Source organism: Marmota flaviventris, chromosome 5 (assembly GCF_047511675.1).
Source record: "Marmota flaviventris isolate mMarFla1 chromosome 5, mMarFla1.hap1, whole genome shotgun sequence".
Lineage (NCBI taxonomy): Eukaryota > Metazoa > Chordata > Mammalia > Rodentia > Sciuridae > Marmota > Marmota flaviventris.
The window spans coordinates 4,632,777-4,645,149 of record NC_092502.1 but is presented as its reverse complement, the minus strand read 5'-3'; the positions used below and the strand labels follow the sequence as shown (position 1 = coordinate 4,645,149).

General features: G+C 46.2%; 1 protein-coding gene across 1 annotated transcript; it reads right to left on the bottom strand.

Moving 5' to 3' along the window:
• Positions 1-6,591: 6,591 nt before the first annotated feature.
• Positions 6,592-7,524, bottom strand: LOC114083905 (olfactory receptor 14A16-like). Its single transcript, XM_027925143.2, has one exon. It carries the CDS (start codon positions 7,522-7,524, stop codon positions 6,592-6,594), a length of 933 nt encoding a protein of 310 aa, XP_027780944.2.
• Positions 7,525-12,373: the final 4,849 nt, after the last annotated feature.

Genomic DNA, 12,373 nt, shown 5'->3' with positions numbered 1-12,373 from the left:
TTTCTTCAGTTTTTTCTTCTTAAATATTTCTTATTTTATTCATTTACATTCTTCACAGAATAAGAAAAAAAATGATTCCTATACAAGCTCAAAAAAGACCCCAAACAGCCAAAGCAATTTGGATTAAAAAGGGACACAGCCACATCAATGTTTATAGCAACACAATTCACAATAGCTAAACTGTGGGACCAACTTAGATGCCCTTCAGTAGATGAATAGATAAAAAAAAAAATGTGGCATATATACACAATGGAATATTACTTAGCAATAAAAGAGAATAAAATCATGTTATTTGCAGGTAAATGGATGGCATTGGAGAAGATAATGCTAAGTGAAGTTAGCCAATCCCCCCCAAAAAACAAATGCTAAATGTTTTCTCTGATATAAGGAGGCTGACTCATAGAGGGGTTGGGAGGGGGAGCATGGGAGGAATAGATAAATTCTAGATAGGGCAGAGGGGTAGGAGGGGAAGGAGGGGGCCAGGGATTAGCAAGGATGGTGGAATGTGATGGACATCATTATCCAAAGTGCATGTATGAAGACACGAATTGGGTGTCAACATACTTTATATACAAATGGAGATATGAAAAATTATGATATATACATGTAAAAAGAATTGTAATGCATTCCGCTGTTGTGTATTTAAAAAATAAAATCAATTAAAAAAATAAGAATGTGGGAAACATCACAATCTCTCATTTCCAGACACAGCAGAGCCAACCAAACAGCCAACCAGATGGTACACAGATCAGTAGAACAGAACTGAGTTGCAGAACCAAGCCCACAGGGACAGCCAAGTGGCTCCCAACAAAGGTGACAAGGACATACACTGGAGAGAACACAGTCTTATTTTTGACTTGCTGGTGGCTTATTTCTAGGAAACAGTTTCTTTCTTCATGTTGACATTTTTTTTCCTAAAACCAGTTGAAGCACTTAGAGGACTTTTGGGGTCATTTCTCAAGGCTGATTGTGGAGTAGGTGGAATCACTTCTTTTTGTTTTACTCCCAAAGTGTCCATTAGGAGATTTTGATCTCCAAGGATGAAATTCCTGCCTGTGAAGTTTGGAATCAGGCAGGTGCTGGTGATAGAACAGTCCACATTTTGAGCTAAAGGACTGTGAAGTTATCAGATCTACTCTGCCAAGGAAACCAGGGTCTAATGTGACACAGAAATCACCTCCTTAGAGCCCGCTGAGGGCTGCCTGCAGCAGACCAGGAGAGTGCGGGGCAGCTGGTCCCACTGCCCCATGGCTCTGGAGCACCATGACATCCTAGGAGCACAGCTTGGAGGGCTACAGGAACAGTGGCCTCATCCTCCATCTAGAGCCCAGAGGTCGACACAACACCTGAGCTCACCTGCACATCTTTGGATCCAGAGAAGTGCCTTGTCTGCATGTAAAGTTGAAGAGATACCTGGGAGGGCTCCCTGCTTCGGCTGGAACCTGCATATCCTTCAGTCACCAGGACTGAGGCCACTGCTCGGGTGCAGGCAAGTCTGGCCCATGCTCCAGGGGATGCAGAGGGGGAGGAGGGGTGAGCCAGCTCAGGCTGGAGAGGGCCCTGCAGACCTCAGGGTGATGGGCTAGCACAGGCTTGTGGGGTGACCTGCAGACCTCAGGGGTGATGGGCTAGCACAGGCTTGTGTTGGGGGGACTTGCAGACAGTCACTCAGGGGTGATGGGCAGCACATGCTGGGGAGGGACCTGCAGATCTCAGGGGTACTGGACCAGCACAGGCTGGAGAGGGACCTGCAGACAGACACTCAGGGGTGATAGACCAGTAGAGAATGGGAAGAGACCCACAGATAGACACTCAAAGGTGATGGGCTGGCACAGGCTGGGGAGGGACCTGTACAGACACTCAGGAGTGATGGAATGGAGGCCAGAGATAAACTGCTTGGTGGTCTGAGGCAGAAGTCTGACAGAGGCTGAGCCTGTCCCTGTCTCTGAGGCCTGTCCCTACTTGTCAGTGTAAGAGGAGCACAGGAAGAAGGAGTCCAGGCCATGGTAGAATCAGCCCCCTGGAGCCCCAGAGCAGGGCTACTTGGCTGAAGTCTGTCTTATTTTCCCCAATGGCCTGAAAGAAGAGGGGCTGTGCATGCCAATTGATTTCCACTCTTGGTGATCTCTGCTCCATGCTGAGACTGATTGTCTACACACAGGGTGCTGGGGGTTAGTTCTTCAGCTTGCCCATGGGAAGGCCAAGGAGGAGCAGCTGCTGGGACCTTGCAAACTGTGAGCAGGAGACTATCCAGTCCAGAGGGGCACAGCTGGTGAGTCCCTGTCAGCAGAGGCAGGCACCCATACCCAGCCCTGGGGATTTGGGAGGGTTGCACAGCAGCTGCAGCCCCAGTGCACAGACCCTGGGAAGAGCCACAGTGCCCCCTGCTGCTCACCAGGCAAATATCAATCTTGGTGGAAATGGTGTCAGGAACATAGCCTGGGAGAGGTGGCCCAAGGATGTCCATAGGCCACATTCCCTTGCTCCATCTCAAATTCACTCATGTGAGTAAGCAGCCTTTGCCTCTGAGGAACTCCTGGACTCCCAGGAGGTTAGGGCATGGGGAATGTGGTCCTCACAGCATGTGAGGAGGTTGTGGGAAAGGGGTGAGAAAGCCGAGGGGGCTCTGGGAGAAAAGACGAAAAGATCTGGGCAGAGGCTTCCTCAGGGAACTGGGAGCAGAGAGAGAGAAAGCATGCCTTGCTCACTAGGAACAAAATATAAACCCCAAAGGTGCATCCTCCAGCCACACCCCACCTGCCTATAGTTACTACAGGTAATCCATATCAGTGGATTAATCCACCAATTAGGTAGCACCTCTCATAATCTAGTGATTCACCTGTGAAATTCCTTGCATTACCTTGCACATGAGCTTTGAGGGGAGAGTTCATTTCTAAAACATAACATTCAGCAAATGTCCTCTACTGCCAAGTCTCGACAAATGGGTCACCAGATGCTTGATGAACCAAAGGAGGCCAAATAATAAATGATCTTATGTTGTTGTAATAAGAAAATCTTTCTTCTTTTTAAAAAAATATTTTTTAGTTGTATATGGATACGTCTATTTTTATTTTTATGTGGTGCTGAGGCTCGAACCCAGTGCCTCATGCGAGCTAGGCAAGCGTTCTACCACTGAATTACATCTTCAGCCCATCTTCTTTAGAAAAAGAAGATGTGTGTTCCCCCTTCTGAACAATGAAGAAGGTGTCACAGGTGATCTCTTTGACCGGTCTCTGGTCCGCTTCCATGGCCCTTTCCTTGACTGGGCCCATCCTTGGCACAACTGGAGAGCTCAGGTTTCCCAAGAATTCTGCTGCTGAGTCTGCACAGAGAGAACTCAACTCCTCCTGTTATCTTCTCACTTTTTAAAATTCTTTTCCCCAGAGATTTGAAGTTTTATTTTTTTCAATATCTGGTCAGAAATCTCAAATGGTTAGAACTGTTAGATATTTGCTTATCATTAGGGTCACCACATTAACTTATGCTAACAAGTCATCAGTTTTTAAATTAATAGTGCTATAAATATTGTTATATATTAAAAATCAATGTTACTCTTGCACGCCAGTTTTCCCCATTTTTTCCCTCTAATACTGTCATTTTTAAAATTAATTAATTAATTAATTTGAATTAATATGTATGACAACATTTTGATTCATTGTACACAATTGGAGCACAACTTTTCACATCTCTGGTTGTATATAATGTAGCACTATATGTGCAGTCATCCATGTCCCTAGGGTAATGATGTCCATCTCATTCTACCATCATTCCTGTACCCATGCCCCCTCCGCATGCTCCTCCATTTTGCCCAAAGTTCCTCCATTTTTCCCATGCACTCCCCCCAATATGGTTCAGCATCCACTTATCAGTGAGTGGCCTTTGGTTTTGTTTTTTTGGGATTGGCTTACTTCGCTTAGAATGATAGTCTCCAACTCCATCCATTTACCTGCAAATGCCATAATTTTATTTTCTTTTAATGCTAAGTAATATTCCATTGTGTATATAAATTTCTCATCCTCAACCCTTGGTAGCTTGTCACCCTGCCTGTCTTAAGCAAAGATCATCTTCCCTTGGGCCAACAAGAATCCCCCGACCACTGATATTTCATCCCAGTAATTTTCTATGCACAGAACTGCTCCATGCCCACCTCCCTTGGGCTATAAACCTCACTTATCCTCCCCTTATTGAAAGTTGGGCCTGATCTATCTCCCTGGATGGGATAGTCTTTATACCTCTCAATGGTCCTGAAAAAGGCTTTTAGAATAGTTTTTTTTTTTTAAACTGGTATCAGTAGGGCTACCTTCCTTTCTGTATGTCCCAGAAGACAAACTCTTTTCTCCTTCAGTTTCTAGAGGCTTCCCACATTCCTTGGATCATGGGCTCCTTGCTTATCTTCAAAGGCCAGTATTGGTAGGTTATGCTGTCATCTCTATGCTTCTCAGACTGCAGGTGGGAAATACTTGCTGCTTTGAAGGTTTATGTAGAGAATTTGGGCCAACCTTCTTCATCTAGGATGGTCAATCTCAAGGTCTTCTACCTAAATCATATCTGCAAAGTCTTTTCCCATAGATAGCAACATATTCACAAGTTTCCAGGAAAACTACCCTGAATGTGCAAATCCCCGACAATTTCAATACACACAAAATTGAGGTTTACTTGGTTTTGAAGGAAAAAGAGGCACAACTATAAAAGAAAAATGTCATACATGGAGATATGATGGGTATCTGTGAGTCCTGGGGATCCTCTCAAATGCTAGCATCTGTGTGACACACACCAAACACTTGAGAATGAGCCAGTCTCGCAAAGCATTCTTTAAAGAAATGTATGAACATTTTTTAGTCATAGAATTTCACATATCTATCACTTGTCCCTGTGGAAATTCAGCTGCCCACTATAAAGCTACTTGTACTTTGGTTAGAGCTATTGCAGAAGGGTTATTATGGTCCATTTCTCCCAGAACAAATTAGAAGGAACCTCATGGCAATTGTAGGAACATTTTTAGACTCAGACTGTTGAGAATTAAATTGACTCTGTAAATGCACTTTAAAGCAATTTTAATTTTAGCAATGTATAGGTTTTGACTTGTTTTCTCGAAGGAATTTGAAACTTTCAGACTGCCCACTATCTTAAAAAAAAAACAAAACAAAACTCTGTTCCACAAGAATACACCCAAGATTGACATTGTGAACAAGACATTAAAAACTTTTAAAACAGAGGCAATACAAAATTTTGTGAGAAAATAAAGGATGTGGATCATATGTGTTAATAATTTACTTGTTATGAAAACCCGTGCCAAATGCCTACGGCACAGGACTCTGCAGATGTGGGTAAACCGCAAGAATAACACAGTCTAAGGAGGAAGTCAAAAGCTTTGTGAAATGTCAAATGACAACCAAAGTAACTGCCCAGAAGCAGCAGCTGGCAGTGCCCAGAGGCATCTGACTGGACAAAGTGACCCTTTGAAGGGATCCGAGGAGGAAGAATCACACGGACCATCTCTGGACCAGTGGAGGAAGGCGTGCTCACTCAGGCATCGGGTCGGAGAGGAGGTTCCAGCAGGGGTGACAAGCATCCGACTTTCCCTTGGGTGGCTATCTCTGCGACCTGGGGTTGAAAGGCCTGTGGAGCTTTCCCTAAGGGCAGCAGCTGGTCCATGGTGCTCTCCGCACCTGGGGCCCCCAAGCCTCTTCCCTCAGCAATCCTGGCAATCTTTGAAGACAAGCTCACTGCAGTTCCCCCAGGAGACCTGGCTCTCTTCCTCTCCTGTCTCTGCTGTGTGGGCCTTCTTGTCCTCCAGCCTCTGCTCACACTTTGGTCTTTCTGGTCTGCCTTCCTCCCCCACAGATTCATGCCTCTTCATCCCTGAAAGAAAAGCTCAGACATCCCTGTTTTCAAAAAAGTACAGTGGCCTTCCTTCACCACATCTGTTGTGAAGTCTCTGGTTTGTTGATTTTCTTTCTTGGACCCAAAGCCTCCTTTGGATATTTCTATAGGCATATGTATTGATATATAGGAAATTTGAATTTTAATGTCTGTCTCCTCTCTTGAGACTGCAACCACCCCAACTATGCAGAAACCAGCATGGATCGGGGCTGGGAGACCAAAGAAGGTGACCTTCACTAGACATAAAATCAGGGGTTTTAACTGGCATTTTAGCTTGGCCATGTCCTACATCCTCATGTCCCTGTAGCCAACTCCAACACAGTCCCTTTAGGATGGTAATAAATTACATCATCAACATGATGTTCCAGACCCCACCCTTGCCAGGGACCACCACACTTTGCCTGGGAGAGGCCTTCTCTATCTCTGTGTCCCACCATCCTGTCCAGTGCCACTTGTCACAGACCAAGGAGCTCCACTGGGATGACAAGAGAAAGGCCAGCATACCTCAGTCCACTCACCAGCAGAGGCCTCGGTCCCCACCCATTTGACCTGGGCACAGAGATGCTTCTCAGTGTCACTGTAATGAGTACGACCTGATTCTCATCAGCTCCTTACTGTAAATGTCCAAAATCATGGCCAAATATGTTACAGAGGTGCAGGTGATTAAGTCAGAGGGCAAAAGATGGTGATGTTGTGAGATCAACCCTTCTAACTGGAAGGAGGATGCCTGTTCACCAGCAGCTTCCTCAGCGCCACCTTCATATCCTTGTTCCTCAGACTGTAGATGAGGGGGTTCACAGTGGGTGGCACTACAGTATAGAATACTGAAACTAGCAAGTCCAGGGTTGATGGAGATTGCGGCAGGGGCCGTAAATAGGCAAAAAAGCCAGAAGAGAGGAATAGAGTCACCACAAGGAGGTGAGGCAGGCACGTGGAGAAGGCTTTGAACCTACCTGCGCTAGAGGGCATCTTCAGCACAGCGGAGAAGATGTGAATGTAAGAAATATCCATGAACACAAAGCAGCCAAAGTCCAACAGCAGGCTCAGTCCAATGACCGTTAGCTCCCCAATGTTGTAGGAGCAGGCCAGGGCCAGCAGCTGTGGGACGTCACAGAAGAACTGGTGAACATCAGGAGACCTACACCTGGGTACGGAGAAGGTAGCCGCTGTGTGCAGGATTGCATTGACACCTCCACTGACCCAGGAGTAGGCTGCCATCTGCATACAAGCTCCATGGCTCATGAGGATCTCATACCTGAGCGGGTGACAGATGGCCACGTAGCGGTCATAGGACATGACTGTGAGTAGGGCTACTTCCGTTGTGGCAAAGAGGAAGAAGTAAAATACCTGGGAAACACACCCAGGGAATGAAATGGTGTTGCAATTTGTCAGAGAGTTTGTGATGGATTTGGGAACAGTGATGGAGATGAGGCACAGATCCAGGAAGGACAAGTTCTTTAGGAAGAAGTACATGGGGGTGTGCAGCCCATGGTCCTTGGTGATGAGGGTGATGATGAGGATGTTCCCAAGGAGGGCGGCCAGGTAAGCCATCAGAAAGAGTGCAGCATGCAGGATCTGGAGCTCCCAGATGTTAGAGAAGCCCATGAGGAGGAAGGAGCTCCCAGAGGTGAGGTTTTCCATCTCTCTGGATGTCCCAGCATTTACTATGAAAAATAGAGAGAGTGAGCTCAGGCTTCACCCAAAGGCTTCACTTTTGTGTTTTCCTGATTCCCTGCCTCTCACTCACCCGTGCATGGATCAGGAAATGTGAGATGACCTGAAACTGACACCAGAAAGCCTCCATGAGGCTATTTGAGCACCGTGTCCACACTGTGTGCATGATGGAAGAGGGAGGTCAGCCTAGTCCAAATCATGAGGCTGTCATCTAATCTGCACGAAGGTCTACGATCCATACCTGACTCAAACGTCACATACTTGACACTAAAATAGAAGAGGCAGGGGCTTTGGAGCCATCAGTCCCAAATACAAATTTTCATTGAGACACTTATTAACACTGAGACCCCAAATAAATTATCCAAACATCATTTCCCTCAATTTACAGTGTAAGTTTTTCCACCTGGTCTCTGATCCAAGTGAATAATGCACATAAAATATCTAACAGTTTGTGAACAAGAAGGTCTTTAACCCATACAACTTCCATATGGATTCAGCCTTCCTTCATTATGGCAAAGTCAGAAAAACATTGAAAATGTGAAAACAATAGAAAAAATACTGAGTGTTGTGTCTAGTTGCATTTTATTACTTTGAGCTACTTTACAGTGCTGGAGGTTTTAGGATATTGTCAACTATGAAGATCATTCTTGTTCATAGAAACAGAACTGATTCAAATTTTCATGTAGTGCAGTAGGTTGCTGCTCTGTGGACCATGTCATTCACATCCCTCTGTAAACCCCATCCTGCTCCATTTGCCTTGAGTATGACACTTTGATTTCTCCTCTGAACCACTTGTGATGTCTTGCCAGTCCCTCCTTATTTAATGAGCTAGACCAAATTTTATCCTGCACTTTTTATTGACACAGTATCTGTGCATATCTTGGGGCACAGTATGAGTGATATGTAATGATTTAGTAACCAGCATTTGCTTCTCTCCAACACGAATCACTTCCATGTGTTGGGTGGTAACATTTAGACTCTTCTCAGTATTTTGAAATATGTTACAGACTGTTGAAGGCTAAGGTCACCCTACTAGACACAGGAAGACAACACCACACGTTCTCAACTATTTGTGAAAACTGTAACACTGACCTCATGGAGAGGAGAGTGGAATAGTGTCACTGAGACAGGGAAGAGTGGGGAGGAGTGGGCCCAAAGAGGCAGGAAGGGCAGGAAGACACAGTCAGGAGGAATTCATTCTGGGTTCCATAGCCTGTGCTTGTTTTATATTCACATGAGAGTCTTGATTTTACTATCTATCTATCTATCTATCTATCTATCTATCTATCTATCTATCTATCTTATTCAGCACTTACCTGGATAGCAATTCCTAATATTCACAGCCATACTTCGTGAAAATACTTGATAGATCTTAGGGGAATAATACACCAGAGACAGACAAGAGAAATGCAAAGATGCTCTTCATTTTTTTGTCGTGTCATAGTTTACTAAACCCTGCTGCTCGGTAGCACTGATCTGTTTACTGTAATATCCACACTAATTTCTTGCACACACAGGCCTTCTTATCCTTTCCAAAATCCTCAAAGTGGGTGCCCTTGTCTTTCAGGCTACACTGCAGTGAATCCTAGGCAGTTGGGGCACCAATTCCCCGCTTCTGTTCAGAACCGCCTGCTGGTTCTGCTTTCCCCTTTGGGTCAGTCTGGGTGCCACAGCCTTCCAGCCTCACCTGTCAGTGGAGGTGGGCTGCTTGTCACCAGGCTGAGGGTAGGAAACACCTGCATGTCTCCACCAAGCGCTCTCTCTCTTCTGGTTTGCTTTTCTGTTCCTTCCCATGTCTCAGAGGAGGAAAGGCCCTCTCCTTCACAGAGCTGTAGTGCAGATTGCACTGGGGACACTGATGCTGTTTTGCAAAGTGAGTTTAACATCCATGTTTCCAGGTGTGTTCTGAGGAGCCAACCTAGGCAGGATCCCTGTGTGAGGGCTAGCAGCCACTCCAGGGCTCCCTCTTGACCAGTTCCTAACCCAGTGCTTATTTGGTGAATGCCAACAATGTTTTTCCTGAAAAATGCTATTAATCATTCACACCAAGCTTTTTGTTTTGTTCTTGATAAAACTTCTGCACTAAAAGACTTTTTGCCTCCTGCCTCCCAGATCTACTGAATCATAAACCCTGGGACGGACCCAGGGCAGGAGTGCTGATGCCCACTCAGATTGACGTGGTGCCTGCTGGTGCTGAGGCTTTTACTGGAGACCTTCTCATTTTTTTTTCTTAAAAATATTTGTACCCATCACTTTCCACTTTTCTTCTGTCTCCTGAGTAAACACAGACTTACTCTGTCGTTTCCAGCTGTCAAAATAAATTCTCAGCAAGAGCCCCTATTCCTTCTGGAGATCCAGTCACTTGTCTCAAAACAACTACGTGGGAATTACATTTTAATTCTCTGATAAGTGGTAATAGAATAATTTCCTAAACAGTACCTGGAATAAGCATGTATCGTGGCACCCAGGGGGCCAGGCAAGGGCAGGCAGCCAGTGTGTCATGAGTTGGGAGGAAACAAAGAGGATCTGGTGTAGAGAGCAGAGGAAAGGGGAAGATCCTTCAAGCTCTGCTCCTCAGGGGTATGTGCTGAGGCGGAGGTCTGAGAGGTGCTGGAGGAGGAGGTGGGAGCTGGCGAGAAGGAGCGGAGGCTGAGAGAGGAGTTCTCACCTGTCCTGCCTCAGCAAGGGCACCAGGGCCTGCTGCAGGGCTGCAGAGAGGCTCATCCCTCGCACAGCTGCTGTCCACATTCAGCAACTTGCCAGCTGGGAGTTTGAGGGACAGGGAACCAAGTGAGGATGCTACTTTTAAGAGCACACGAGGGCGCCATCGCAAGAGGTTGGCAGGACAGGGTCACACCAGGCGTGAGAGAGAAAGAGAAAGCACAAAATAAGGAGGAAAAAATTCATGGAAGGTCAGATGTGCTCTTCAACAGGTGAGGGAGAACAGAGGGCAGAACAGAGAGCTGGCTGCAGAGCCCTGGGGATGAAATTCTCCCATTTGCTCCCAAACTGGGAGGGAGTGAGAGGGACAGTCCCTGCTGGCCTCATGGTGTCTCTGCCTCTTTCCCACTGCCTCCCTCTTCCCGACCTAGCTGTCCCAGGCCCAGGGCTGTAGGAGACTCCTGTGCTAATGGGAGACAGAGGAGCAGGGCTGCAGAGTGTCCTCGCCTCAGGGAGGGTGAGCAGCAGCTTTGGGTGCACATGTGATTTTTCCGTGCTGCCTTGATTAACGTAACATAAAACAAAACTTCATGGCTCCTGCTAAGAACGTCCTGGCATTGCTGATGTGCAGTTAGAAGGATGTGCTTGGGGAAAGCCCTCCTCTGTCCCTGGAAGCACCCACAGCCTGCCCAGGGCTGGTGCCCCTGGCTTCTCTGGCTGGGCTCCCAGTGGACAGGAAGACCCCACAGTGCCTTTGGAAGCATGCACACACCCACCCATCTTTGATCACCCAACATATTCAGAAAATATTATAATTGAATCAATTCAGAAAGAACAGCTAAAGTGGATTCTAATTGAAATGATGTGGAGGCTTCTTATATTTTTGGAAGTTTCTGAAAATATTTCTGGGCTCCAAAATAATTTTAATGTCTACTGTTCCCCTCTTCAATATGAATAACTCAGAAATTGACTCCTAAGGTCCATGTGAGGAGGATGTGTCCAGTTTATGGAGCTCACCCTCCTGGACTCTGAGCTCCCTGTGATGGCTGCTGCTCCTTTTCTTCAGAGTAAGGGGACTTGGGAAGGTCTGCATTGTGGAAGGCTCGCCAAAGGAGAAATTCACTACTGGGAAACTGAGATCCTGAGTGCTTAACCTCTACCAGCCATAATCTGAGTCTTTCCAAGTGTTACTATAACTTATATCTATGCTAAGATCTACCTGTAATATGCCACATGATAAAGTACATAGTTTTATAAATATGCAATTTGCAGTGGTATTTATACATAATACTTACATCTTTATAACAGGGAGGGAGTGCCTTGCAGGAAATCTGAGTACACAGCCCACCTCACATAGCCGGAACAGGACCTGAATGCAGGTGGCCAGGCTCCACAGGCCTCTCAGTGTCCATAACTTACCTGCCCCCAGATGCCTTCAAGAACAGCTCTTTTTTCCTGAAATTGAATAGAGAGACACTCTATCACTGAGTTGCTTCCCCCATCCTTTCTGATTTTGACTTTGAGACAGGGTCTCTGCAATGCCCAGGCTTCCAACTTGCATTCTCCTGCCTCAGCCTCCTGAGTGGCAGGCCACCTGTGTGCCCAGCCATAAAAAAGTTTGAAGAAGTGACCTGGTAACTGTGCTCCTCCGCAGCATGCCTCTCATCTTGAAAACAGACTTCACATCCCAGCTTTCTGTTCCTGACCCACATGCAGTATATCAAGTCCAGGATCTGGCGTCAGATGGCCCCAGGGGTCTCCTCCACTCTGTCTCCCTGTGGGCTGCCAGGAGGTGAGTTTAGTGTTAGAGTCTGTAAACAAGTCAGGATGGCGCCTGGCATTTTGCCAGAGGGAGTGGTTTGTGAAGTAATGCCAGCGAGCCATTAAGTGTGGAGATTCCTTATTGGTTGACTGCTGTATCTAGTTTATGTTAATTAGATAAGCTGTGTGGAATGTATAAATACCTCTGTTGTCCTACAATAAATGGCTCTGTCTGGCCCAGAAGCCTGTCAGTAGATGATGGATTAAGAAAATACAGTACAAACACACAGTGGGTTTGACTCAGCCATAAAGAGGAATGAGATCATGGCCCTTTCAGGTAAATGGATGGAACTAGTGAACATCATGCTAAGTGAAGAAGACAGACTCAGAAATC